Source organism: Camelus dromedarius, chromosome 36, assembly GCF_036321535.1.
Source record: "Camelus dromedarius isolate mCamDro1 chromosome 36, mCamDro1.pat, whole genome shotgun sequence".
NCBI classification, from domain to species: Eukaryota; Metazoa; Chordata; class Mammalia; order Artiodactyla; family Camelidae; genus Camelus; species Camelus dromedarius.
Genome location: NC_087471.1, coordinates 7,366,090 through 7,393,977, shown reverse-complemented (window position 1 = coordinate 7,393,977; position 27,888 = coordinate 7,366,090). Strand labels below are relative to the sequence as shown.

The 27,888-nt window shown below is 37.9% G+C and overlaps 1 protein-coding gene across 1 annotated transcript in view; it reads left to right on the top strand.

The window, feature by feature from the left end:
• The window catches only part of KCTD9 (potassium channel tetramerization domain containing 9), a 29,795-nt gene extending 2,225 nt beyond the window's left edge, over nucleotides 1-27,570 (top strand). Inside the window, exons 2-12 of the mRNA XM_031442197.2 lie at nucleotides 7,303-7,424; nucleotides 9,897-9,940; nucleotides 13,330-13,426; nucleotides 14,028-14,086; nucleotides 14,290-14,418; nucleotides 18,038-18,105; nucleotides 18,196-18,291; nucleotides 18,974-19,123; nucleotides 22,518-22,623; nucleotides 23,347-23,480; nucleotides 25,681-27,570. Of these exons, the coding sequence (XP_031298057.1) occupies nucleotides 7,303-7,424; nucleotides 9,897-9,940; nucleotides 13,330-13,426; nucleotides 14,028-14,086; nucleotides 14,290-14,418; nucleotides 18,038-18,105; nucleotides 18,196-18,291; nucleotides 18,974-19,123; nucleotides 22,518-22,623; nucleotides 23,347-23,480; nucleotides 25,681-25,797 (1,122 nt within the window). The 3' untranslated portion in view covers nucleotides 25,798-27,570. The remainder of the gene's footprint in view (nucleotides 1-7,302; nucleotides 7,425-9,896; nucleotides 9,941-13,329; nucleotides 13,427-14,027; nucleotides 14,087-14,289; nucleotides 14,419-18,037; nucleotides 18,106-18,195; nucleotides 18,292-18,973; nucleotides 19,124-22,517; nucleotides 22,624-23,346; nucleotides 23,481-25,680) is intronic.
• Nucleotides 27,571-27,888: the final 318 nt, after the last annotated feature.

The following is a 27,888-nucleotide window of genomic DNA, read 5'->3' as shown; positions in this document are numbered from 1 at the left end:
GTAGATTCAGTTTTTGTTTCCTGGCTGTCAGAGTAATGCCTGTTTTTTTCAAGTAAGTTTCCTTCATTTAAAGCCTGTTCAGTGGTTGCCAGACTGGGCCCTGATGCCTGGGGTGGCACAGAGTCACCGAAGGAGACATCACATGCTCACCACGACTTTTCCATACACTGAATGAACATAAATGTGACCTAGTGAGTGTTTTGATGTGGAAGAGAGGACCGTGCATTCTCTAAAACAGCGTTTTCTGGAGTGAGATGGTACACCCAGAGGGTGTGCAAGAAGATTCAGTAGAGTTTAAGAAGAAATATTATACCTCTTATGTATCTATTTTACTTAAAGATATAAAACAGTATCGAGGCTTGATTGTTCCAATCTGGAAAGACACAGGTGCGTTCAGTCACTGCCTAGGTGAGCTGGCCTCAAGTCTTCGGAGAGAAAGGAGTGCGTTCACCTGTGAAAAAGTTGATAGCGACTTCTTCACTGGTTGGTTCCCTTCGGCATATTGTACTGAAGCTTACAAGTGCCAGGTTAAGACTTGTATGTATCCTGTTTTAAGTAAATTACCCCTCATCAAAATGCGGAGTGGCATTACAAGATTCCTGCAAAAAAGATGCAGATTGAAGACAATGTTAATTTTGCAGGCACAAGAAAGCCACCAGGAAATAGCAGAGATGCTACTTCTAATTAATATAAACTATCAGATTTTTAAAAACACAGTGGATCTCTGGACCTGAGAAAAGGGCAGAAAATGCCCTCTTTTTAAAGAAGACTACTTGAAGTCCTGCTTAAGAACTGCTATTAACGATTTACTGTTAGGAGCAGTTAAGTGTAGATTCTTCTTTGAAATATTAGCTCATGATAGGATGTCATCCCAATTAGCGAACACTTACAAATATTTTCCAGCACACAAAGACAGTCAGATTTTTTTCCTTCTTTTTTTAAATGTTTAAAGTATTTTCCAAAATTTCACTAAATTTGATGATAAACATTTTAAGGGATTTTGGCTGGTTGATTTATAGTCTTAAGTCAATGAAAGTCCTCATATCATTTGGGAAACATTCTTCCTGACAGCAGTATATAGTTTATAAATAAGTAAATAAGCATACAAATGTTTGAGCACACACCCAAAAATGTGTCACACTTAGGTTACATTGTAAAAAAACATCTGAAGGCCATATCTAAAAATTGGGATCTTTAAATGTCAATTTTTAAGAATTGCTCTAAAAGAGTCAGTTAGGTTTGACCTTTTCATCCTTTCTCTATATGCCTCAGAATTCCTGATCTCTTTTTAATATTCTCTGTTAATGGTTGGCATTCAGGAATTTGAAATGAGGACTCAGACCTCTGAATGCAGTGAGTGGCTTCTGAGTAACCTGATGGCAATTCAAAGTTTCTGTGCATCTTGGACATAAGTTGCTTTTTTTTTTTTTTTTTAACTTCAGACTATTCAGCAATGAGCTGTACAAGTCTTAGGCCTTATTCATCCAGGCAACACTTAGTGAGTACCATCTTTGTATGAAGAACACTGCAGACATAGTGGGATATGAAATCTATCTTAATTCTGTACTGATGTTTACAGTCTTGATCCAGAACATCACTGTGTTCTTCTGGCTTTGATATTAGGTGAGAAATGTGTGGTCGGTATTCAGTATCCAGATTTGAATTCATTGTATTGAGTTGAAGAAAGGTGAAAAATCTATGTGAAGCTTTGCCTATTGAAATCTAAACATTAATAAGAAACTTGTTCAAATTCAAATGGTTTAAAAATGTATTTGATACATACAAGAGAATACAGTAAAGAATATTAATATGCATAGAAATTAAAAGGAAAGTAATGTAACAAATACCAGTAAACCTAGCACACAATCCAAGAAATAGGTCATTACTAAAAACTTAATGTACTCATCACTTTCCTGTCTCCCTGCTTCTCCCTTAAAGACAGCCAGTTTCATGAATTTTGTATTTCTCTTTGCCATTTTTTTTCTTTTTCAATAAACATTTTTGCCACATATGTGTGTATAACTAAACTGTATATTTCTTTGTCTTATCAGCTTTGTGTATATCATATCCTAAATTGGCATCATATAAAGTCTTTTTGGACTTGCATTTTTCATTCACTGTTATATTTCTAAGATTTCATCCGTAATATCCCACCTAGTGAAAGTTTAGTCACTTTCACTGCTTTATAACAGTATTCCATTGTATACAGGTACTATCACAGTTTATCCATTCTCAGGTCCGCGGACAGTTGGGTTGTATTCTATTTTGCTATGAAATTGACACTGTGGCCATGAATGTTCCTCTATATCCTGGTGCACATGTGCAAGCATCTTTCGAGGGCAGTGGTTGGCAGATTTTACCACGAGTTGAAATCACCTGGAGGGGCTGAGCTGGGCCCCACCCTCCAGAGCATTAGATTCGCTAGTTCTGGGGTGACGCTAGGAAATGGAATTTCTAACCTATTTCCAGGTGATCCTAATGCCGCTGGTCTAGGGACCACACTTTTGAGGACCACTGGGCTAGGGTACATATGTAAGTTGTAATTATTGGATGTGTGAATATTTCATTTTTTTAAATAATGCCAAATTGTTTTTCAGAGTCACTGCATTAATTTTATACCCCACCAGCATTGCATAAACCTTCTCATTGATCCATATCCTCTTCCACATTTGCTGTTGTCTGACTTTAAAATTTTTTGACTATTTTAATATTTGTCTTTTTGACCTAGGGTCATCTTTTTTAGGAATGAAATAATTTTAATTTTTAAATGTGTTAAGACTGAAAGTGTACGTAGAGTAAATTAATTCTATATTTAGTTATTAACTGATTGGTAGGTTAGTTGGATAAATCAGCTGACATAAATCTGAGTATTTATTGATTTTGCATTACATAATAGATAATTGTGGGCGTATAAGAAAAACATGTTTTAAATACATGTGCAGGTTTTACTTTTTAAAGTTGAATAACATAGGTTATAATTTGAAAAGTGTTTAAAGGCAAATTAAAACTTCATTAGACGGGCATGTCCTGCTTGGCACAGTATATACCATTCACTTTCCCAGTTGGTGGATAGCTTTCACTTGTCAGTGGGACCTGAAATTTAGAAAGAATTAAGTTAAATAGTGGTGTAATACAGTGGTCATCAACTTTAATAGACGTGCTTCTCAGTTTACTCCATAGGATGCTTCCATTCTAAGTACAGTGCCTAGGTTATAAAGATGGATAATCACAGTGACATGGAAACTGCATGTCCACACTAGGGAGTGTAACTCACATGAAGCAAATACCCATTGTAAGCATGATCGTTTTATAAATGCTCAGCCTCTCTGAGGACTGAGGTGACCTTAGTAAATATCAGTTAGAGCTCATGTCTGTGATACGCAAGATTTCCATTGCTTTTTTCCCCCAAAAGAGTTGATATAAAATGAAAGGTAAATGTGCCAGTCTGTTTGAAATGTTCTCACCAACTTAAAGTCTTTTCCATGTGTATCACATTTTAAAATCTGATATTCTGATTGGTTTATATCAAAGACATTTTGAATATTACGTCTGCAATAAACTTCCATCTTATTTGTGAGTTATTTGTTTTACTGTGCTCAAGAGAGTCAAGCTAAAGTGATCTTGTTGAAATACAAATGCCAAAAATGCCTTTCAAATGAGAAAGAAGTATGTTTGCCCAACTTAAGGGAAAATTTTCAAATTTGCAGTACTGTAAGATTTTTTTGCTGTAATTTCAGTGCTCTTTTCTCAAATTGATGGCCCCTTGATTATTTCATTTAAAGAAGATTGTCAATTACTAAATTACTTGTCAACTGCTAAAGTAATTCTATATTTTACAATATAGTATCTAGAGCAATAGGGATCTTAAATTACAACTTTTCCCCCTTCCTGCATAAATAATACCAATGCACTGTACAAACCCTTGAGAACAAAAAACTCACAAGAAGATAAGTGAACCTTAATTCTACTATCCAAAGATAGCCACTTTGCATTGTTACATGAGCATCACTTTAGAATTGCATTTCTACTGTGTACTTTGTTTTTTAACTTAATGTCAGTGGAAAGGATTTAAATATAACTGACACACACAAAACACGTGTCCTTGTTCAACACTGAACGCAATGAAAATTTCATCTGGCATTCAAGAAACATTTATCAGAGACCCACTATAAAGCAGATATTAAGACGCTTAATTAAGGGGGTCCTTTTTAAATTGGCTGTGGTCATTTTCTGCATGTCAGAGATTTGGGGAGTCCGCAGGGATGGACTTCTTCAGTGCTGCTCATTACCGTTATAAGGGATAGTTGGTTACCTAAATTCACAGAATGAATAACAACTGTTTACAAATTAACATTTTTTATTAAACCTTTACAGTCTGGATCGAAGATCAGATTAGAAAATACTGGTGAAATGATACATTTTGTTCGATATCGTCAGGGCTAATGTAAGTGGTAACAAAATAAAGGTGAACTCAGTTTATATCTAGAATGTGCTCCTTAGAAGTTTGCAGCCTACAAAGAAACACCTGGGGTGCTTTGACTGCCCTGAATTTGCCAAACCGTATGTGTGATGTGTGGGTTGAGTATTTTTTTTAAATCTTATAATCAGATTTGAATTCACTGGGGAAGAAAAGGAAGATGGCAACCAGTGAGCCTTCCATACACAACGATAAACAGGGTTTGAGTTGGACTGTGTCACTGTTACTGTGGGTTGCCATGGCATGGTCAAGCCTGACAAAACTAAAATAGTTGTGTCTTTGTTCTTCACTTTAATCTGCTCTTTAATAAAGAGCAGTGTCCAACAGAACTTTCTGTGATGATGGAAATATTCCATATTTACACCGTTCAATATGTAACCACCAGCCAGTGTGGCTGTTGAGCGCTTGAAGTGTGGTTGGTGTAACTAAAGAATGACTTATTTTAATTAATTGTAATGAAGTTAGCTGCTTATGGCTAGCTTTCAAACATGGCAGGGGGCTTTACTTTCCCCAGGAGACACCTGACCCACAGGAAAAATCCAGTCAACGTAAAGAAGTAGAAAACGATTTAATTTGATGTATTTTTTTAAAAAAAATAAGTCATAGAAAGTGTTATGCTCTAATATTTAAACCTGGGAGCATAATATATAGAGATATATTAAATTTCTATCCATTTTATGATATGTTTGCTTGAGAGAGAGAAGTGAAAAGTAATAAAACCATGTAAAGATAAGAAGCAAAGATAAGAGGAGAAAGAGAAAGATCTAGAGAATTCTTAGTGTGATAGCAACTATGACAAGAATGCTGACGTTGGAAAGGAGGATTTTTCTTACCCTCCCCTGTCAGTTTCCAGACTGCAGAAGTTGTTTTGCATTTGCTTTGGTCAGTCTCTTGGCTCCTTGGCATTTTGGGTACATTCTTTTCTGTGTTTTCTCTTCTCAGGCCCTCTGCCTTAGCACAACCAGGTTTGCTATGTGTAACGCCTCGCATACTTTCTCTTCCTTTTCTCCCAGGAACTTGGGTCTGCAATAATAGTTAGAATTCCAGGCTCTGTTACAGAGGTAAAAATGACAGGAAATATGAGGGACACGTTCTCTTCAGGCTTCAGTCATTTCTGGCATGTCTGCTGCGTGCAAGACACGGCCAAGTACTGTGTGTTAATTTTTTTTTTTATCGTGGTAAAATATACATAACATCAAAGTTACTATGCTAGCCATTTTTAAGGGTACAGTTCATTGGCATTGGGTACATTTGCAATGTGCTTAACCTCACCACTACTTATTTTCAAAGCTTTTTCATCATCCCAAACAGAAACTGCACCCATTAAGCAATAACTCTCCACTGCCCCTTCTGCCCCAATATCCTTTATTCTACTTTCTGTCTCTATGAATTAGTCTTTTCTAAGTACCTCATGTAAGTGGAATCACACAACATTTGTCCTTTTATATGTCTGGGTTATTTCACTTATCAGAATGTTTTCAGGAGTCATCCATGTGGTAGCATGTATCAGAATTGTATTCCTTTTTGATGGCTGAATAATATTCCATTGTGTGTATACACCACAATTTGTCTGTTTATGAGCATTTGGGCTATGCATTTAATAACCCACCTGGTTCCCTCCAAATTGTGCTTGCCTGCAGTCCTTCCCCAAAATGTCCCAGCTTGCAACACTTCTCATAGGTGACGATCTAAGAGAAAAGAGCTGGAATCTGCATACTCAGCTATTAAAAGATTGCAGACTCCTTTATTGGTAAACAACCCCCTCCATACTCTAATTCACTTCATTTACTTAATGAAAAATTCTGTGTCTGCTGTAGTCCAGTCATCACCAGTGAACAAAGGACCAGCCCTGGTTCTCATTGCCTATGGCACGTTTATCCAGTATCCAGTGGCAAGTCAGGTGGCTGTTGATGCCGCAGGTGTAGGTTCAGCTCCTCGGCTGCTTTTTATTCATAACTTTCGGAGATCCTCACCGATGATGGTACAATTATACAACAAAGCCTCTAGGAACCCTTAGTTACAGTTATGATTGGAGCAAAAAAAAAGTCACTACCTGTGGAGCGTCTCAGCCCCTTGCCTGAGCAATTGCATGTGTCTTGCACGAGTGTCACACTGCCTGATTTAAAGTGGGACAGAGCAGCTCATTGTAACCCAGCTCTGTGCTGTATTTAGAAAGGTAGCCAAAATCTGGCTTTTATAAAATAATATAAATAATTATTGAAGTTAAACGAGGTGGGAAGTTGTTAACCGTTCACATGGTAGTTGATGTAGTAAATGTTACAATAAACAGTAAATCTCTCCTGTTTAAAAAATAAGCCGCCATTCCTTCAACAAAGGAATAATGTGAAAGCAACATCATAAGGACTTAATAGGTCTCTCTCAGGACTTCACTAAGCTCTTACCACGCGTTAACTCGGTTCTTCCTCGTGACCACCTTCTGGTACAGGTGTGACTGTTTTCGTCCTTTCTAGTTAAAGCCACAGAAGCACAAGGAGGTTAAATGGTCTGCAGTTGACAGAAAGTGTCAGACTCTAAATTCCGGTGCGGAGTCTCAGAAGAGGAGCCGTATTTACTGTACCTTAAGATCGTAGATTGTCTTTTAGTTAGAGACAATTTCTCTAGTTTTGAATTTCAGAGGTGTTAGGTGCTAAGTAAATAATCTGAGTCATAAAAGGAGCAGAGACACCGTTAAAAACTTCTCAAAATTTCCTTTTCTATGATAATCTGAATTTTTAGTCTTGTTTATTATCATGTGGTGGTTTGCAAATTTGTGAGTGACGAAATTCACTACATACGTTGTTCAACTTAATCTGGTGTGTTCACAGGTGGTTGCTGTCTATGGAACTTTATCTGATTTGCTTTCTGTGGCCAGCAATAAACTCGGCATAAAAGCCACCAGTGTGTATAATGGGAAAGGTGGACTGATTGATGACATTGCTTTAATCAGGTAACCTTCACCTTTTTATAAGCTGTCTACACCGTGCCCTCAGCTTCTCAGTGCTGTGCTCTTTCCTTTAAGCAGTAGCTCAGTCAGTGTTAACAGTGCAGGATTTTTGGCAAATGAATTGCCTACAATTTGGTCTTTGGAATTTAAGTAACTTGGACTTCTGGTTCGTTGATCAGATAGAAAACCCTGAGTACCTTCCAATATACTGATAGTCTTTTTGCATATGTGGCTATGAGGAAGCTTTATGTTACTAGAGATGGAACTAATGAGACATGAATTTTTAATGCTAGAAATCTAATTGCTCTGTTTAATTTGATATGCTCCTGCTTATTATTCAATTCATTTCCTAAGAATGCTTTGAATTTTATAAACGCTACAGAGACCTAGTTTTGTGAAAATATGCTAAATAAGGTAGAGTTTTAAATAAGAGTTAACTCACCAGTGTTCTACCACAATAGTGGTTTTGGTTTGTTGGGGTTTTGGTTTTAAGTATCCTGGGCATATTTTAAAACCAGTGTGTGGTTCACCTCATTCCATCCTCGTGGGAACGTTGTAGAATTTTGGAGCAGGAAGAGGCTTAACAACGAAGAAGGAACACAAATTAAGTACTGCCTACGCCGATTACGTTGTCTTTGCTTTGCCCACAAGCTACCTCTCTCAATTGGCAAAGCATGGACTTTCTGAAATTGATGGTATGAAGACAACGATCTAAATGATGGTAGTTTACAAAGTTTAATTTTCGTTTAAACCCAGGTCAGAAAGACCTTTCAATGTAACATACTGCCTCTGAAGTTAATCACTTCTAGTCCCTTTATTTTATAAATGAGGAAACTAAACATCTGAGAGGTTAAATGACCTACCCAGGTCATATGGTTTAATAGTTGATTTTTGGTAATGAGAGGAAAACAGATTTTGATACTAGTCTTAAAAAGTTAACTGGCATGGTGAACAAGTAGAAAAAGATTGTAGACTTAAAAGATACAGATTTAAAATCCAAATAAATTAGGAGAGTTTCTTAGTTTTTCAGTATCTATCTCCCAGCTTCTTTCAGTTTCTATGGATAATGGTCACATTGTTGAATAATTTATATCAACCTAAATTTCTTCTTAACAGACAGAGTCTGCTTCCAAGAAAAATTCTATGTGTTCCTGTGATGTCTTATAGAATAATTTATATTCTTACAGAAATAAAAATTTCTACAACATAGGTCATAATTGAAGAAGGCCATAGCTGAGCTTTCTGAGCTGTAAAGTATCTACCTGTTTAGAGAGCAAACCGGTGTTTGCTAGAGGGGAGGAAGCAGGGGGACTGGGTGAAGTAGGTAAAGGGGATTAAGAGGTACAAACTTCTAGTTATAAAATAGAGAAAGCACAAGAATGTAATATGCAGTACAAGAAATATACTCAATAACACTGTAATAATTTTGAATGGTGACAGATGGTTACTAGACTTATCGTGGTGATCATTCCACGTATTTGTCAGATCACAATGTTGTACACTTGAAACTAACATAATATTGTGTGTCAACTATACTTCAATTAAAAGAAGAGCTAGGACAAGAAATAAACATAATATATATTATATTGTATCATATCATATCTACATCTACCTGTTTAATAATTTGTGGTTCACAGTACAATCTGATCATTTATTTATACTAATGGAGGGGTGAGGTGAGGTGGGCCAGGGGAGGAGGATATACACTGATAATCCAGATTTTCGGATTTTGGGCAGTTATTTACATTTGGGGGTGTGGTGGGCATAGTGGGTGAGTGTTTACAGCAGAGTTACTTCCAATTATATTCTTCCTAGATTCAGTATGGAAACGTATTTCCCTTTCCAAAGCACAAAGCAGCTGATAACTTGGGAGAGAACCCCAATAATTTATTTAGAGTTACAGAACTAAAGTAAAAAAAAAAAAGAGAAGAGTTGTCTGCAGCTTTAATCCTATCCTTTGAGCATAATAGTATATTCTTCAATTGATAAGAAACTAAATTCACATAATTTGTATAGTGGGTTTTGTTTTGTTGCATTTCAAAAGTACCTTCATGTGCAGGATCTTGTCTGAATTTTATAAACATCACAGAGACCTGCTTTGGTGAAAATTTGCTAAATAAAATAGAATGTCAGGTAGTGTTAACTCACTAGTGAGTTACCACAATAGTGGTTTTTGGTTTGTTTGGGTTTTGTTTTTGTTTCTCAAATATCCTAGGCAAATTTATCTCTTTAAAACGAGTGTCTAGTTTAGCTCATTCCATCCTCATAGCATTGTAGAATTTTGGAGCAGGAAGAGGCTTAAAAGACCTGGGTTTAAACAAAAAGCACTGGAAATTCAGTTAGCTTCTTTGCAATATAGATTCATAGGTTCTGCCGTCTTCTGCATTTACTCTAAGGAATAGTTCCTCTAGTCAACAGATAATTACTGTGATTTCTGGATTTTGATGGTGGCTTTTTAAATTTTGATCTCCCCAGGGATGATGATGTTTTGTTTGTGTGTGAAGGAGAACCATTTATTGGTAAGTGACATCCTTAAAAGCCAGTTTTGTCTGCTGAAATAAAAAAGATGAAATGGCAAATATTTTTCATAGGTTTACTAAGCTTAACACTTAAAAGTATCTTGTGGCCGCATTCAGCTCTTCATAGTTTTCTTGATTCTGCATTGGGGTAGGGGTAGGGGGCTGTGGAAGTAAATCTTTGATTTGAATTGTATGATCATATTTCAATGTGGATACCCCATCTTCTGCGTGCCTTTAAAATGCTATGGGTGTGCACATATTCATTAAACATGACAGAGTAGTTTTGATTTTAGATAGCTGTTTTGTTTTGAAATTTCTCTTTGATAGTAATCAAAATGTTGTTACATATTTTTAAGCATGCATTGCTTGCAGAATTAATGTTTGCCAATCATTCATAGCAGTCAAATCAGTCAAAAATGACTTGGTGTCAACCACGCTCACATCCACACATACACGTACTATACCCTTTCCTTTGGAAGAAAGCTTCTCCAGTGTATACCTCAAAAAATACAGCCCGAGGCTTAAAAAAGGTAAATACTCTTTAATGAATATTTGATATATTTAGTTCCAGACAATCACACCCTGAATATTTAAGTATTTTTTTAAGCCATCACAATAATGGTATTTGGTGAATGGAGGTAGTTCTCTGGATCATCACACAGGCAGTTGCCAACTTAGAAGTAAGTGCATAGTCTTCTCTATCTCTGCCTTAAAACTGTGAGCAAAACTTTTTTCTCGTCTTTTTACCCATTAGCCCAACAGAGTGGTTAGCAGGCAGTGGTCACTTAATTGGTTCATTGCATGCATACAAACAAACCACAAAATAAAAAGTACTAACTAGTACGTATTTTAGTTTTATCATTATGAACTTTTGGATTTAAAAATCCTTGGTATGTTTTCATCCTCTGGGTTTATTGATACCCAGATTATTTTCCTTTGGGCCAGTGGAAATCCCTTCAGCCCTTGTCCTTTTCACACAACCTCACTAATCTTTCACAGTTCCCTTACTACCTGTAATACCAAAGTGTTTGTCTTAAACTTCTCTTATTCTAAACCCAGATCAGTGTGTTTTCCAAGAAGCCTTGGTTTCTTTTAGGGGGAAATGTCATTTCAAGACACAATCCTGGTGCTAGGGAGGCCCATTGCTACTGATTTTATCCTCATCATTGGGCTTTTTGGTGGACAGAGTTGGAAATACATAGCTAGCTACAGATAAAATTCACATATAAGAAATATAAAGTTCTATATCATATATAACACGTAGATAAAATATCTCATGGGTTCACACTAATACTTTGGTTAATAACTAGGATTATAGGGTTTTTTATTTAACTGCTTCTGTCTTACATCTAGATCTCCTTTCTTGCATATCAGTAATCCTGATTTTCAGGGACATAGGGCATGACGGAACTATAATGTCACATAAGTACTTCATCCTACACAAAAAACAGAAGTTTCAGTAACAATCCCAATACTTCAAGTACCAATAAGACTACTAAAGACAGGTAAACATTTAATATGTTCATTCCTTTCTTTCCTTACTTAAAAAATAATTGTATTGTTTCTCCATTGTCAGAATGTTATTACTGTATACCATATACAGTGATGTATATATGCATGTATATATATGTGTGTGTATATACACACACACACACACACATACAGATGCACCATTATATACTCTACTGTCTCCCTTAAAACTACTACTTAACTTTACTTCTCCAGCCCTTAGGCTGATGCCTCCAGTAGTTGTCTGCAACTTGTTCTCTGGTAGATTCTTTACAAAGAACTTGTGAGAACCGTGTTCTCTGACATCTTGCATGTGGCTTCTGTAGTTGAAAGTCAGTCTGGCTAGTCTAAAATCATATGTCAAAACTGAACAAGTTGCAAACTTTAATATGCGTAGTCTGTAGTGTATCAATTATACCTCAATTAAGTTGTTAAAAAAAATCCTTGGTTCACATTATTTTTCTTTAAATATATTAAATATGTTACTCTGTTTTATTCTGGCATAGAGTGTTGGTGTCAAAAAAAAATCTGATCTTTCATAAGTGAATATTTTTTGTAAGTTACCCAAAGGATTATTCTCTTTCTTTAAAGTACAGTAATTTTAGTAAACTTATTTCTGGGTGTTCTAGGTTGATTCTCTCAGGTATGTGGTGGGCCCTTTCCATACGTAGTTCACTTTTTTTTTTTTTTTTTTTTAAGGAACGTTTTCTTGAGCTTCGTGCATTTTGTCACCATGCTTTGGTTTTCTTCTTTAAGGACTCCTATTGTATATATGTTGGATCTCCTGCACTTTCTTCTGTACTTGAAATCTATGAAATTCTTTTACTCTCTTTCTTTATTTCTTTTTGATTTTTGAAGTTTTCCTCTTTTTCGTCATTTTTCCTTAAGGCGCTATCTCTGTGTTCTTTCATTCCTCTGCTTCTTCGAATTTAACCTTCATTTCCGAAATGGTGTTCCTTTTTATTTCTAATCTCTCCTGAGTTCTCGTGCCTCTTCTCTGAATTTTGTGATTCTGTTTGTTCTTTCATACCTTGGATGATGTACTTCTTTTAGCATCTTTGGAATATTAGATTATAGTTTATCTGTTTGGTGGGCAATTCTTTCTGGCATATTTTCATTGGCTACAGGGATGTAATTCTTGCTGTTCTTTTAATAATTTTGTATGGCATTTTCTGTTCATTTTTACATGAAATTAGCTTTCCTTAACTTGGAGAAGGGAGGGCTGACCTAGGAAAGTTTTTCTGATTTCATGGCTCTAGATTTCCCTTTTCTGTTGTTCCTGTGAAGTATTAAAAATATGGAAATCACCTTCTGATGTATTTTGGTTCTGTTAGACCTTTTTGACTTTTACCTCAGCTTCTTTTTCTTTCACCTCTGATCTGTTCAACTTGGATTCTTTTCCCAACATCGTATCCTTAGTCTGGGGCTTTGTCCTAGATGCGGGTTTTTGGCTGGTGGGTGTTGAGAGTTCATTTCCAGCTTCTTCAAATCTTACTACAAACTACTTGAATCACCTGTGGCTGGACTGGGCCTGCCCCTTCCGCTTTCAGTCCTCTTTTCTCAAGTAGCTGAGTTTTGCAGTGAGTATTTACAGATTAATTTGGAGTTCGTACGTTCATCACATACTCCATTGTTTCTCCCGGCTTCTTCTGTCAGGGATGCTGACACCACGCTGTCTTCTGGCTGTCGGTGCTGGTGGGAATATCTGTCCCCTGGCTGTGTTTTAGATGCTGTCTGTGGCTGTGGGGCTTGCGTGCGAGTAGCTCTGTCATGCTCTTAACATGTGCTTTTAGTTTAAAAAATAATGCTATTGCCATCTTCCCCAGATCCCCAATCTTGATGTTTTTGTTTTTGTTTTTTTTCCTGTATGTCATCTCTAGATCCTCAGACAGATTCTAAACCACCTGAAGGATTGTCAGGAGCCCACACAGACTGGCTGACGTTAAACGTTGGAGGGCGGTACTTTACAACGACACGGTAAGTGCACGTGGGTGCCGAGAGGACACCATGTCCTGTTGGTTCTTCCCTTTAATTGGCTGATTTCCTTAGATAGTTCAGTGCTGCCTAAATATCCTGTGTGATTTGAAACCAATTTTTAGAAAGTTTTTTTTTTAACAAAAGAGTAGAAAAGTAGCTCACTTGTCATTCCAGAGAAAGCAGGAAAAGCATGAATTTAGTGTTTTAGAATATGCTTTTTCAATACTGAGTAACATACATGCAACGCAAGAGAAAAATTAACAGCACTGAAATCTGCAGAGACTACAACTGCTTATACTAAGGGGTCAGGACAATGTAAGTTTAGATCAAGAAAATTGTTTCATGTAGCTTGCTATAGGACAGATTAGCGCTTCAGTGAAAGGAAACCAAGCCAGTATTTGGGTCAAAGGAAGTGCCAGATTAGGAGGGATTTTGATAAATTGCAACGTAGGGGACATTTTTTGTCTCCCGGCATCATTCCTCCCAGGTTATAGCATGCCTCTTTTTGAGAAAGCAGCTGGCATCAAATAGACGCTTGACTTAAATATGTTTGTTTATAAAGACAAATGAAGAAACCCATTTTTTTCCCCTGACTTCTTAGGAGCACTTTAGTGAACAAAGAGCCCGACAGTATGCTGGCCCACATGTTCAAGGACAGAGGTGAGTACAGCAAGCACCTGGTTCTCACACTTGGTCTCTTTTTTGTAGCTGTAATAACCCCTGTCGTCCTGTGCTTTTTAATGCTGTCAGTAATTTTTACAAGAGTAGAAAGTTACTGGCATATTGCATAATTTCCCTTCCATAAATTTCTAACTTTGTCTTTTGTTTATGGGGGGGCTTTCTTTGTTTTCATGGTCACACAGGCGTCTGGGGAAATAAGCAAGATCATAGAGGAGCCTTCTTAATTGACCGAAGTCCTGAGTACTTTGAACCCATTTTGAACTACCTGCGTCACGGACAGCTCATTGTAAATGATGGTATTAATTTATTGGGTGAGTTGTCAGTATAATTTCTCACAGTTTTATAAGTTTAGGATTTTTATTTTGTTTTCACTTGCTTAGTCATATAGTGTATTTTCACATAGTGAAAGTATCTTTTCCATTTTAAAAACTGTTTTTGGGGGGAGGGTATAACTCAGTGGTGGACTGTGAGCTTAGCGTGCACGAGGTCCTTGGTTCAAACCCCAGTGCCTCTGTTTAAATAAACAAACAAACCTGTTTATCCCCCCCAAAAAAGCTTAAAAACAAATAAAACTGAATGTTTTTATTTGTATAGGAGTACGTAGGCACAGATAGTCTTCCAGGTATATCTCTAACCCATAAATTTTGATTTTTACATTCTAAATAGATTTAGATTTATCAGTAAGGACTCTAAAAGATTTAGATTGTATCAGTGAGGATTCTAAAGGATTTTGTCATTGTACTTTTTTTATTGAGTTATAGTCAGTTTACAATGTTGTGTCAATTTCTTGTGTACAGCACAATTCTTCAGTCATACATCAATATACATATATTCATTTTCTTTTTCTTTTTCACCGTGAGCTACTGCAAGATATTGAATATATTTCCCTGTGCTATAACTGTATTAACTTGTTTATCTATTTTTTGTTGTTGTATTTTCAATTGAATGGTGACTGTCACTTGGGTTCAGTTATGGACCTTCCCATTCAGAAGAGGAAATTATATTTCAGAGTCATAAGACTGAATTAGAATCTTGATTCTACCACTTATTAGAAGATTAACTTGGGGGAAGTCTCTCTGAGTCCCCTTTGAAACCTGAGCATTAAAAATACCCTGATCCCTGACCATATCACAGATTTTTGTGAAGGACCGTGGAGACAAGGTGGACGACAGCCCTTAACTTACAAAGCAGTGGCTGCATGGTCAGCTCACAGGCCTCCACATGCCTGAATCTGGTCTGACCTCAGGAGTGGTGGGAACGTGGTGATCTTGAGTGCACCCTCCACAGATTTTGTCACGGGGGTATGTGGACTCAGGGTTTTAAAAGATTGATTTAAAAAAAACCAAAAACTTGATTTTAAAAGAAAAACTGGAAATCTAAAATTTTACATGAAGTCTTCTGATTTTCAAAACACTACATGCCAAACACATCAGAATCAGCCTGGGGGCTGCTAGTTTATAATCTCTGTAGTGAAATGTGAAACGCTCAATAACTGGCATTATTGTTGTATTAGATTTTATATTGCCTTTAGAGCTTACCCACTGCAGAAATAATGATAAGGTTTGACCCTTTCCTCTAGCGCCATAACTGTCCATAACTGCATTCTTGTTGCTTTTCTTCTTCACCTTCTACCAACCATTGCTTTAAACCCTCTACAGCCAATTTTTCACTTTAGCCATTCTGCAGCGATTGTTATAAAAATAACCAGCGATGCACGCTTGCACAGAGCCTTTCCTTTCAGCACCTGTAGCAGTCTGCTGCCTTTCACTCCCATAGCCACCCTCTTCTGAGGACATTCACGCCTCACCTTTAGATGGCCAGTGGGTTCTTTGAAGGCACCGCATTTTAATTTTCCTTGTACAGTCGAGCGCTGCGTAGGGCCTCCCTGCCTAGGAAGTAACGTCGGACCTCAGCAAGGTGGGCTCTTACCAGCCTCCCTTGTTTTCCCTTTTCACGTTTCCCAGCCATTGTTCTTCCTTATTCAGTCGTTCAGCAGGCAGAGCATCTCCTGGATTCATTTTATAAAGTGTTGTTTTTAATTAGAACAGTTTCCATCCAAATACTTTACATGGGCTACAAGCTGCCCCAAGCAATCACGTGCTTTGAAATAATCTATAGTAACTCATTTCTCTTCCCCCCACCTCGTTTCTTGTCCTTCCTAATTTGTGTTTTCATTGGTGAATATGTTTTCACCTTCATGATCCCCTTTGTCCCCGACCCCTAATGACTGTCTTTTTCCAGTGACGCTTGTCTTCCTTTTCTTGCATTTGTCTTCAAAATCCTCTTTCCCTGATTTAAATCAGCTTTTCCCTACCTCCTCCCTAAATCTCACCTAATCCAAGTATTCTCCAAACTCAAGAACTTTTCTAGCATTTCAGTATTTATTTCTGTTAACATGAATTTTCTGAACCTAATTTGATAAAGTAAAAAGAGAACATTCCCAAGTGTCAGAAAACATATAATTTAATAATTATTTATTTATATATTAACACATATCATCATATACTAATATACTAATAATAATCATGGTGATCATTTACTGAGGACCTACCAGGGGCCCAGGCATTTTACCAGACAATACATACAGGTTATCTCTTTTAACACTTTGACAACTTCACAAGGAAGGTCATAATATCCCCATTTCACAAATGTGCAAATGAGCTAAGGCAGAAATGAAGTAGCTTCTGTAAGACGAAAAACTGGAGCGCTGGGATTCAAGTCCAAGGTGTGCCGGTGCTAACAAAAAAAAACACTAAATACTCCTTCTCTTCCTCAACTGTCTCCCATGGGTGCCTTCTGTGTTAAGGCTTTTCTGGAAGTTTTTAAGATTAAGTTCTGAACCTAAGATTAGGGGGGCAAAAATCTCTACCACATTTGCTGAGAGGTCCTGACTTAACTCAGAAGATCTTGGCCTACTGAGCACGGGGCCCAGCGGAACCCTCTTGTGATGTGTTTGCCAGGAACAGACAGTGAGGAACCCAGGGTGAAGCCACTCTGGTGCGGGTGGATGGCGTTGGGCCTGGGCGGCCCTGAGTGGTGTGCTGTCCATCACGTGACCTTTGTTTTGCAATTGGAATATTGAAGGTGGAGTTGGGTCTTTCCAGAAAAGATCATAACCTTCCCAAGTAAGTGTTGTGGTTTTCTCTCCTACACTCTTACTAGCTTGGAACCATCTGAAGGGAAGGATTATATCTCTTATTTCTCTGATTTCTGAGATCTTAGTAGTTTTCAAGTGGACTCAGCCAGCTGAGGTCCTCATTTGAAGGAGAGTGGATTCCAGATTTATTCCCACGTACTCTGATGAAGATGTTTACTAACAGCTGTGAGAAAGTATATATACCAAGCCACCAGGAGAATGTACAGTTTGTTTTTGTTTTTGTTTTCTTTACAAATTAAGAAAAGTAAATGATAGATAAAATCCCTTTTATCACATAGAAATCATTTTTTAAAATTGATTCTCCTATTAAAAAAAGGTTTCTGAATTATACGTTTAATTTTTGCTTTGAGGCTGGGTTACTTTTATTCAGTAAGTAAAAGAGATTTGTGACAAACCTATTCAGATGTGCTTCATTGAAAAAGTCAGTGCAATGTTGATTGCTGGGTTCACCAATCACTGTATCAATTATTTTAGGAATGTCTGATATTAGGACTCTTTTGCCTGTGACCTTATTTAAAGTAATTTTCAGAAATAATTTTGAAATGTTGAAATTTTTCATTCTAAATCATTAGTTTTATTTTTTTTGCTATATGTAAATATTTGTTTATTTTAAAATATTCTCTCTATATGTTCTAAACCTTAGTTACTTTCTCCTATGTTGATGGATAGCCTACTTTTTGAATTTCACTTCTATTGTGAGAATTTAACAAAGAATTCTATAAATAATAAAATGAAGAGCATTCTATAAACTCAGATCGTTTTTATTATGATAGGTGTGTTAGAAGAAGCCAGGTTTTTTGGGATCGACTCACTGATTGAACACCTAGAAGTAGCGATAAAGGTAAGGCTCTTTTGACGTTAGGCAAATATTCCATTTACTGTAGCTATCTCCCAGGAACGCTCCACTAAATTGATCAATATGTTTTTCAAGAATTCTCAACCACCAGAAGATCATTCACCAATATCTCGGAAGGAATTTGTCCGATTTCTGCTAGCCACTCCAACCAAATCAGAACTGCGTTGCCAGGTAATTAAAGGAGACTTTGACGTGACTTACTTGTGTCAGCAAATCTGTGAGTGAAGTTTAATATTATTCTGGGAATTTCTTTCTTGCCTGATTTTCTTTTTTCATGCAAGATATAATTAATGATAGTCACAGCAGTGATTTAGTCCTAAAATGGTTAGCAAAAAAAAAAAGTCATAATGGCCTTTTTTATTGTTTATGCCTCATGCAGCAGTTTTTTGAGTAATGCATAGAATTTCAGCAATTAAAATAAAAAGTTGTCTGTACAGTTGTTATGTGTGGCCAGTCAGTGGGAGATAACTTGTAAGCATTACAGCACTAACAATTTTAAAAACAATACTCACTTTTTAAAAATAAAATAATCTTGAATTATTGAATTAATAAAATAATTCAAATACAGTCAGCTTTAATAAAAATACTTATCAACAGGTATGTGGCTAACAGAGATCACCCCTTAGAAACTTCTGCACATAAATGAGGTAAAGCCAGGATGCGTTCTAAATATTATGTGTAAATAGAGTTTGAGAACCCATTCAGGACACTGATTTTATATGTCTAAGTTTCATTTGAATGACTCAACTGCCAATTGCTTCTAAAAAAACATGGTGGTTTAATTACTATAGTAATTAAATTTAATACAGCAAATGGTTTAAATATTGTGACAATTCGTGTTTTTTAATTTTAGGGCTTAAACTTCAGTGGTGCTGATCTTTCTCGTTTGGACCTTCGATACATTAACTTCAAAATGGCCAATTTAAGCCGCTGCAATCTTGCCCACGCTAATCTCTGCTGTGCCAATCTTGAACGAGCTGATCTCTCTGGATCTGTGCTTGACGTAAGAATCCTTTTTGATTCCAAGAGAAAATTAAATTTTTAGCCTATTGAACAAGTCTCAAAGAGCAGAAATTCTCTTTCTTATGGGAGCTTTTATTGAAAACAGATTAATTTACTAAGTTGATAAAACAGAAGTCCCTGAAAGTGAAGTGGGTTGGTTTTGCAACTTTGATATCCTTTATTAAACAGAGACCTGAAAAGTTTAGCAAATAACAAGGAATTAAATTTTGAAATTAGATCCTTATCTCCTCAACCTAGTTCACTTTATTTATTCAGAATTCTATTTTCAGTGAACTATTAACGTAAAACTGGAAAGGACCTTTGAAATTTTCTATTCAACATCATTTCTAGAGTGGGAGAATGTTATTGCTCTGGTGGGTGTTTGGCAGAGAGATTTTGAAATAAACATGGTGTCCATCGGTTGGTGTACGTTAGCTCTCAGCGGCTCTCCCCCTGTACACGCATGCATGTATGTGTTTGCACGTATGTATGCGTATGTACGTACTTACATAACAGTTGCCCGTGTTAATCTGGGGTTAGAGGATATATGTGAAACCGACAGTGAAATCTACTAACTTCTAACAGCTGTAAATGCCTTAACACCAAGGCCCTTGTCTCTGTCTTTTGAATTCACAACACCTATTATAGTACCTTGCTTTTAGTATTCCTTGAATACATGTTTACTGAATTTCATGATTTGGGCTTTATTCCTTAGTTGCAGTGTATTTTTCCCACGAAACTTCCATCTTAATAACAAAATCTGCCAACATACATTTCCGTCATTTTCACTCCTTGTTCCATCTTGAAGGATCAAATTGATAGTGAAGTAAGTGAAAGACTCACAGTACAAAGGAAAGGCTTGAGAGACCTAGTTTTTAAATAGTGAAATGCCAGGAGGCAGCTTGGTTGGTTTTTTTGTTAGGGAAAGGAAAAAAAAAAAGACAGCCACTCTTTCAGTACAACTCATTTTGAGTTCTCTTTAATTTTAGTACTAACTGTACATACTTGTTCTTCTCATATAATTGATGTGAAGGCCAAAATACTTATTTTTTAACTGATATTTACTAAAGTGCTATCAAACGGGAAATTTCACTTATTGATAAAAATGGCTCACGTTGAAGACTCATTGCCCAGAGTGTGCAGGCTGTGAAAGTCAAAACTGATCGCTCATTCTTGGGCACTTGAAGATGTTGCGGTGTCCACGGAACACGGTGTGCGCTAAGCACAAGATGCACCGCATGGCCCCTCCACTCCTATTGAACTCCTCCCTGCGGGCTCACGGGCTGTGAAACCATCCAGCTCTGCTGTCGACAAAGATGACCTCTGCGGCTGTCCCAGTCCGCAGCCCATGTCTGAGCCGCGCCCTTTAACCTGCAGCATCCTTTGGGTGTTTGTTCCACACCCTCCACCTGCCCTCGTTGACTTTCACCTGCTGTGGAGGAGCTGATGTAATAATGCAGCTGTTACAAAACCACTGCACGTTCCCTGTGCCAGACTTACAGAGTGGTGAGAGCCGGAAGGGACCGTGAGGAGTATGACCTTGCCTCACAAAGAAACTGAAACCTGGAGAATGACCAAGCCCCGAAGGCTAGTTTGTCAGCAAAGCTGGAACTAGACTCTAAGGCACGTGTTTTCTTTCCCTTGTGTCCTTTTTTTTTTAGTGACTTTTTCCTTTCGAAAATAGCAAACATACACAAAAACGAGCTAGTATAATGAACCCGCCTTGTGCTTCCATTACTCAGCTTCAACAATATCCATATATAAACAATTGTGTATTGTCTTTCCCTTTCCAGATTATTTTGAATCACCTCATTTTTTTCACCTATAAATATTTTTTCTCTCTCAGAGATAAGTCATTTTAAAAACATAATCGCAATATCATTATCATACTTTAAAGAAAAACAGTAATAACCTAACTGCTTCCATCAAAACCCACTGCCCCTTGATACAGTGAACAGCACAACTCTTACAGGTGTGGTGCTGCTTCACTCAGCAGCTGGGTTCTGAGATCTCGCTGTCAGTGACCTGCTTTACCATTGGACGAATAGAGAGGGTGAAATGGCTTCTGTGGTTGAAGACAGAAAACTTCACTGAATTTCTTCCAGGTTTATTTCTCGGTGAGATTCCGCAGTAGCGCCTAGAGTCTAGGGTGGTACTTACATAATCACCTTAGGAACTTTGGATGATATTTACAGTCTGCTTTACCTGGCAGCATCCCATAGAGAACCAGAGACATTTATTTTCAGGCACCAGCTTCCTGTCCTGTCATATCTTCAAGTACATAAAGTCCAGCCATCCCTTCGTTACGTTGGGCCTTCCACGTCCTCGTTATCCTCCTCGTTAGTCTGAGGGCTCTGCTACCTCGTGTTAAACGAGCAGACACGGATGGAAGTGCACACGTGTTTGTCAGCTATCTGTGATCCGAAATGGTCTATAGCTTATCTCCGCTGTCACTAGAATTGACTGTAGGTGAAGGAAATTGCACTTAGGAAACAAGGATTTTTCTTGATGGGTGTGGCTGTGACATCACATGGTCAGCCTTAGGATTTGAGATTTCTTCACTGATCTGCAGTTATCATTTATGTTGTGCCCTGCGGTTTTTAAAACACTTCTTACCTTCATCATCTACTCTGGTGGCCACAATTTGTGAAGATCTGATGTGAATGCCAACTTTCTAGATAGCTTCCTGCCTCATCTAGTAGTTGTCTGAGTTCAGGCCTGATGGTATTGAATCCTTTGAGATGAATCAGCGTAACTTAAAATTCGAACATGTATCTTCCAGCTTTTTCACACCTTGTACTGTGGCTTGGGTGCTCGGGTTGGTACAGAAAGGCCCTGCAAACAACTTGCTAGTGCTGGTAGCTAACTGACTGCTTTAACTGCTGGCCTTCGCAGTCTGACCTTTGACATGTAGGTAATAGTAACATTGAGAATCAGGAATTCCATTGATTGATTCCTTCAGTAATAAAGAAGGGAAAATCCATGACCCTGACAAGCTTATGCTTTCTCACGCAGACATTTCAACGGTCACGTTGTCATAGGCTGGGCTGTTTATGTGCCCAGGGCTGTTGGTAAAAATAGAAAGAGGGCTGTCATGCTTCTGACTCCCCAGCTTCTTTCTCTGCACTCTTTTAGATTTCATGTAAAGGACTGCTGCTTATTTGGCTTCTGTTTCTTTTTTAAAACAACGATTTTTAAAGAACACTTCTCAGTTCTTATCGGGTTCAACTGGAAAAGTCTTTATTGTGAGTAGAAAATAATTGATGGTGAATGTATCGAACTGAGCTTTTTTTTCTCCCTTTTTAATTCTTTTCTTTTACTGTTTGAGCCAGTTTTTTCTATTCCAAACAAAACCCTGAACCTTAATGCATGGACTTTTCTCTCCCCCTTGCTAGTGTGCCAATCTCCAGGGAGTCAAGATGCTCTGTTCTAATGCAGAGGGAGCATCCCTGAAACTGTGCAATTTTGAAGATCCCTCTGGTCTCAAAGCCAATTTAGAAGGTGAGAGAGACTGCATCTGTAATTACCGTCTCTAAGGTGAAAACACACCAGTAAGAGAAAAGCCAGCAGGATAACTGTTACTGGTGAAAGCATGGTAACCACAGGGAAGGGAGGCAGATTACTCCGTCCTGTCATCACACTTAGAGAATCTGCAAAAAGCTAAGCCGTTGCTTGGTTTCCGTCATGCTAACCAACAAGGAGAACTTGGAAATCTGGCCTCCAATACTTAAGGAGGCTTCAGTCGGAGAATTAAATATCAAAATCTTAAACTTTCAGACAACGGCAAACTTTTTTAGGACCAAAATTAAGAACTTCGGTTTACATAAAGCCAGGCAGTTTTTTGTCACTTCTGAATGTACTGTTTTGTTGCTCTGTTGTGTTCTTGAACTGGTCACTTTGTTTATTTGCATAATTAGAAGACATAGTACTTAACCTCCACTGCCATGAACTTTCAGAGCCATATTATAAAACTGCTAATTATCCTAAGACTGAATTGAATTCCTCCCTCAAAAATACAGACTAAAACATTCTTAATTCATAGTATAAGCAAACAGACTGTTAACAAAGAACTCCTTGTATATGTATGTTGGTTGAGAGACTGAGATTTATCGTTCAGTCATTTCCAAAGGTTATTCACCTCCCATTAAGCCATCTTGCATCTTTTGAAGGTAGATGACTTTAAATGCTTTTACGTTCAACGACGCCTAAAAATATTCCCTGTAGGTGCTAATCTGAAAGGTGTGGATATGGAAGGAAGTCAAATGACAGGAATTAACCTGAGAGTTGCTACCTTGAAAAACGCGAAGTTGAAGAACTGTAACCTCAGAGGAGCGACTCTGGCAGGAACTGACTTAGAGGTGAGTTACCACGTTGAGTTTTTGTTCATCTAGAATTTCTGAGTAGCTCCTGCAGAACGTATTGAAATCATAAACAAAGTGGTTGGCTGATCACAACTGCCAGGAAACATGCCAGCCCAACTGATGCTTTCAACTGCTTGTTTAAACAAATCTGAATTCCAGAGCAGGATTGGGTTACCTCAGGTAACAAGTACCAGTTTCAGATTTGAAGATTCATCTGGCATTCAGTCCGAGTTGATTTCATTTCTCCTCTTTTCCTTGGGTCTCCCTCAAGTAGGTGAGTTTGACAGATGCTTTTTTAATCCAGTCAGTTGTATTTTTCTTAAGTTCTAATTCCAAACAGAATTAGTAATTATGGGGCCGGATTATTTGAGCTACCTGAGAAATTTAAATGAGATCTGAATTTGAAATCAGGTTTAAGGGAAAGCCTGTTCTAAACTGGCATCATATTCTTTTAGAATCTCAACCTGAGATTATAATTTTGTCCAGCCGTCTTTGTCATCATTGTCTTCTGTCTGCCATCTTGATTTGCAGGCTCAGCTAGTGGACTCAGTAGTTGTTCTAGGCCTGTGCCATCAGTGTCCGGCAGCACTTTCTGCAAAGACGGGCATGCTCTATGCCTGTGCTGCTCAGTCCAGCAGCCCCAACCACACATGGCTGCTGAGCTCTTAAAACGTGGGTAGTGCAACTGAGGGATTGATTTTTAAATTTTAATTTAAAAAAAAAAATTTTGTTATTTGAAGTGTAGCTGATCTACAATGTTGGTTTCAGCCGCACAGCAAAGCGATTCAGTTACACATATACATTGCTTTTTCCGATTCTTTTCCATTATATGTTATTACAAGAATTTGAATACAATTCCCTGTGCTATATAGTAGGTCCTTGTTGTTTACCCATTGTATATATAGTAATGTGTATCTGTTAATCCCAAACTCCTAATTTATCCCTCCCCAGCCCTTCCCCCTTTGGTAACCATAGTTTTCTATGTCTGTCTCTTTTTGGTTTGTAAATAAAATTTGTATCCCTTTTTACTTCAGTTCCACATATAAGTGATACCATATGATACTTGTCTTTCTCTGTCTGACTTACTTAATATAATAATCTCAAGGTCCATCCATGTTGCTGCAAATTGCAAACTTTATTTAATTTTAATTCATTTAAATATAAACAGCCATATGTGGCTGGGACTATCTTATTGAATAGTACAGCCCTATACAAGAAAGTCTGGCACAGATTGGGTTGTAGAGAACAGTATGTCAACATTCAGTGTGCTGTTGAATTTTTTTTTTTAATGTTTTCTCCTTGTTCTCTTGATAGCTCTTAGCATAGTAGCAGGCCCCCCAGTAAACTTAAAGGCAAAAAGAACCAGCCTGAGGCCGAAGGTATAAACCTATTCTAAGCACAATTATTTAAATGTTTATGATTTGTTACTGTCACCCAAGATGATGGGTTTTTTCCCTTGGCTTTAGTTAGCATGTAGTCAGTGAGGTTCAGTAGCAAAAAGCCTCCCTCTAATCTCACTGGTGGCGCCGACTAACCAGGCTGACTGTTGAGGCGCAGCCGCTGACGTTTTACCCTAGAAGATCATGTGCAGTCGCCCGCATCTCTAACCATTGTCTCCGTCATCCCCGGGGACTCAGCCAAAACCCCTGTCTCATCTGTTCACTCCCTGATCTCAAGGGAAATCTGAAAGCAGCTCCCAGTCGTGGTGCGGGTTGCAGTTGTATACATTTGTTCAAACCCAGTGAACTGTGCAAGTAATTTTGGGGTTTAAAATAAGGCAGTTCCCTGCTCTAAGAATGTCAGGGCTGGGGAATGGAAAAAATCTGTTACATAATTTAATCATTAAGCAAAATCCCTTTCTCTGAGATTCTTTTAAGCCATCTCCCCACCCCCCATGCCCGTTGTTCACGGACTGTGGTGAAATTGTTTAGATACTGTTGACTGCGTTGGAGCCCATCTGGATTTTAAATGCCTGATGCTAAAATACGTGAACAAAAGGGACATGCTTCGTTGTCAACCTTTGTACACGTTTGTGGTGGTCAGCCTGAGCATCAACTGGAGAGGAGAAAACCTGACTTTCTTCCAAAGCTTCTGGAAGTTTCCTAGAAATAACTGAGTTACTACGTAGGAACATTTTCCTACGTGCCCAGGAATCAATTTGACCTCTTAAATGGTGCATATTGTTTTTGTCCTGCAGAATTGTGACCTGTCTGGGTGTGACCTTCAAGAAGCCAACCTGAGGGGTTCCAACGTGAAGGGCGCCATCTTTGAAGAGATGCTGACCCCACTACACATGTCACAGAGCGTCAGATGAGACTTAAGGCTGGAGGAAGACGCTCACGGTGAAAAACGTGTTCCTTACCACTTTTCTTTCTCCACCCACTCAGTTGTCTAGAAGAAATAACACTGTGAGGGAATAAAAAAAAAAAACATTTAGAGGATTACGCTTGTTCTCAGCGGTGCATAAGGGGGAAAAAGTCACTCTTCCCCCCACATTCTGATTTTAACAGAGAAGCACTCATTTAACTGATGTAGGGAAGCTAGATTAGCGTGCTGCCTTTTGAGTGGAGTAGGGGGATTTGCCTGGCTTTGGGACCAGGAATATAGTATCTCTTTTATTTGCTTTTACATAGGCATGCTGTGGAAATACCATCCTGGTTTGAGACGCATTTGAGGATTTTAATTTATGAAAAGCACAACATATGCAACTATATTTATTGACTCTCTAGATGCAGTATGGATATTTAAATTGTTAAACTTTATGAAAATTTTGAAAAGGTGGTTCAGGTTTACAAATAGCTTTAGTGACGCCTCCCGTACTTTAAATACCTGCCACCCATGTGCATATGGTGAGATCAGACTCCCCAAGGCTCTCTTTTCAGGTTAATTTTTTTTTTTTAAAGAACAAAACAGTAGCTAAATTAAAGAAATCCTCTGTTACTGATTGAGACAGAGTGGAAGGAAAGACATCATTATACATCACTGTCAGCTGAAGTTACAGTGGACCTCTCCAGATGGAGGAAGGATTTACCTGTAGCTGCAGCTTTTAAATGCACATTCTTGAGGATTTCATTCTAAGCAAGTTCCACTCACTGCCAGACCAGGCAATTTTATCAACTTACACTACTGGCTAGTTTCCTCCTGTACAGTCAAAACAAGCGTAGGAAGATAGTTGAAAACCAAAAAGCCAAGGTGCGTGAGTATCATTCATTTATAGTTGAAACGGGGCCAGCCTGGATGTAGGTATCAAATCCCAATCCACTGCAGTCAAAGCTATACAATGTGAATGACTACGGCAAATCCATCTTCCAGGAGTCAACCTACTATAGTTGTAGCTCAAACTCTACAATGGAGAACGAGGGCTTCTAAACTGACAGTTGCATTAGAGTTATCAAAAAAACTTAAAGGCATTGGGCTGGTCCAAGATGTAAAACCAATCATTCAGCACCTGTGGTTCTTACATTTCTGATTTAAGCGAATTTTAGCCTGGTTTTCTTGCATCATTATCTCTGCAGAAGCAGGGTTAGGGCCTGCGTTTACTCGTGACCTGTGTCCCTACGTCTACCACAAGAGCAGGGATGTAAGCTGTGTCCAAATGGGTTCTGAATTCTACAGACTTACCAGTTTGAGGCAAGGAATCGTTAAAAACCACTTCGTCTCCTTTGGGAGAATGACATGTCTTCAATATTTACGTAGCTTATCCTATACATACATATGCAACGCTTTCCTGAACAGTAAAGGGTACATATGCAGAGCGGGAGGGCAGCAGACCTTTACAGGTGAAGGAAAGCAACTTCAGAAATGAATTATTTTCTTTGCTTTATCATTTTTACCAAGACAGAGAAGAATTGTATTGAGAGAGATCTATTTTCATAATCAATATGTGCCTAAATTATATTTAAATCATTTCACTCTGTACTATATTTTCAATAATTATACAATGTGTTGTCCATCCACTTAAGGGTACCTCTGTAGACATAACTAAAACTGCAGAAGAATCTGAAGGATCCAAACACGGTATGCTTAGAAAATGCAGATTTTGGATCTAATGTGTACTGCATTAATAAATGATGTGAAATGTTGAAAAGGAGTTTCTTGTCTTGCTTTTGAAAATCAGCACCTTCCAGATTTTGCTTATGTTTCTTCAATTTGTGTTGAAGACCAAGCCTGAGGGGCTGGGAGGAAAAGGAAGCACAGTGTAACACGTACCATGGAGGTGACGGTGCCTTTAGTTATTTCTCTATGCGGGATTATTTTATGATCCTTTTCTGAAAGTCCGCCAAGCTAACAAGACAGAGACGTTTTATTAATGCTGAACAAAAGACTGTCTTCCGGTAATTCATTTAATTTGTGTTACTTCCTTTGATGAACAGGGCCAGTTAGCTTTATTAGGTTGGTTAAACAC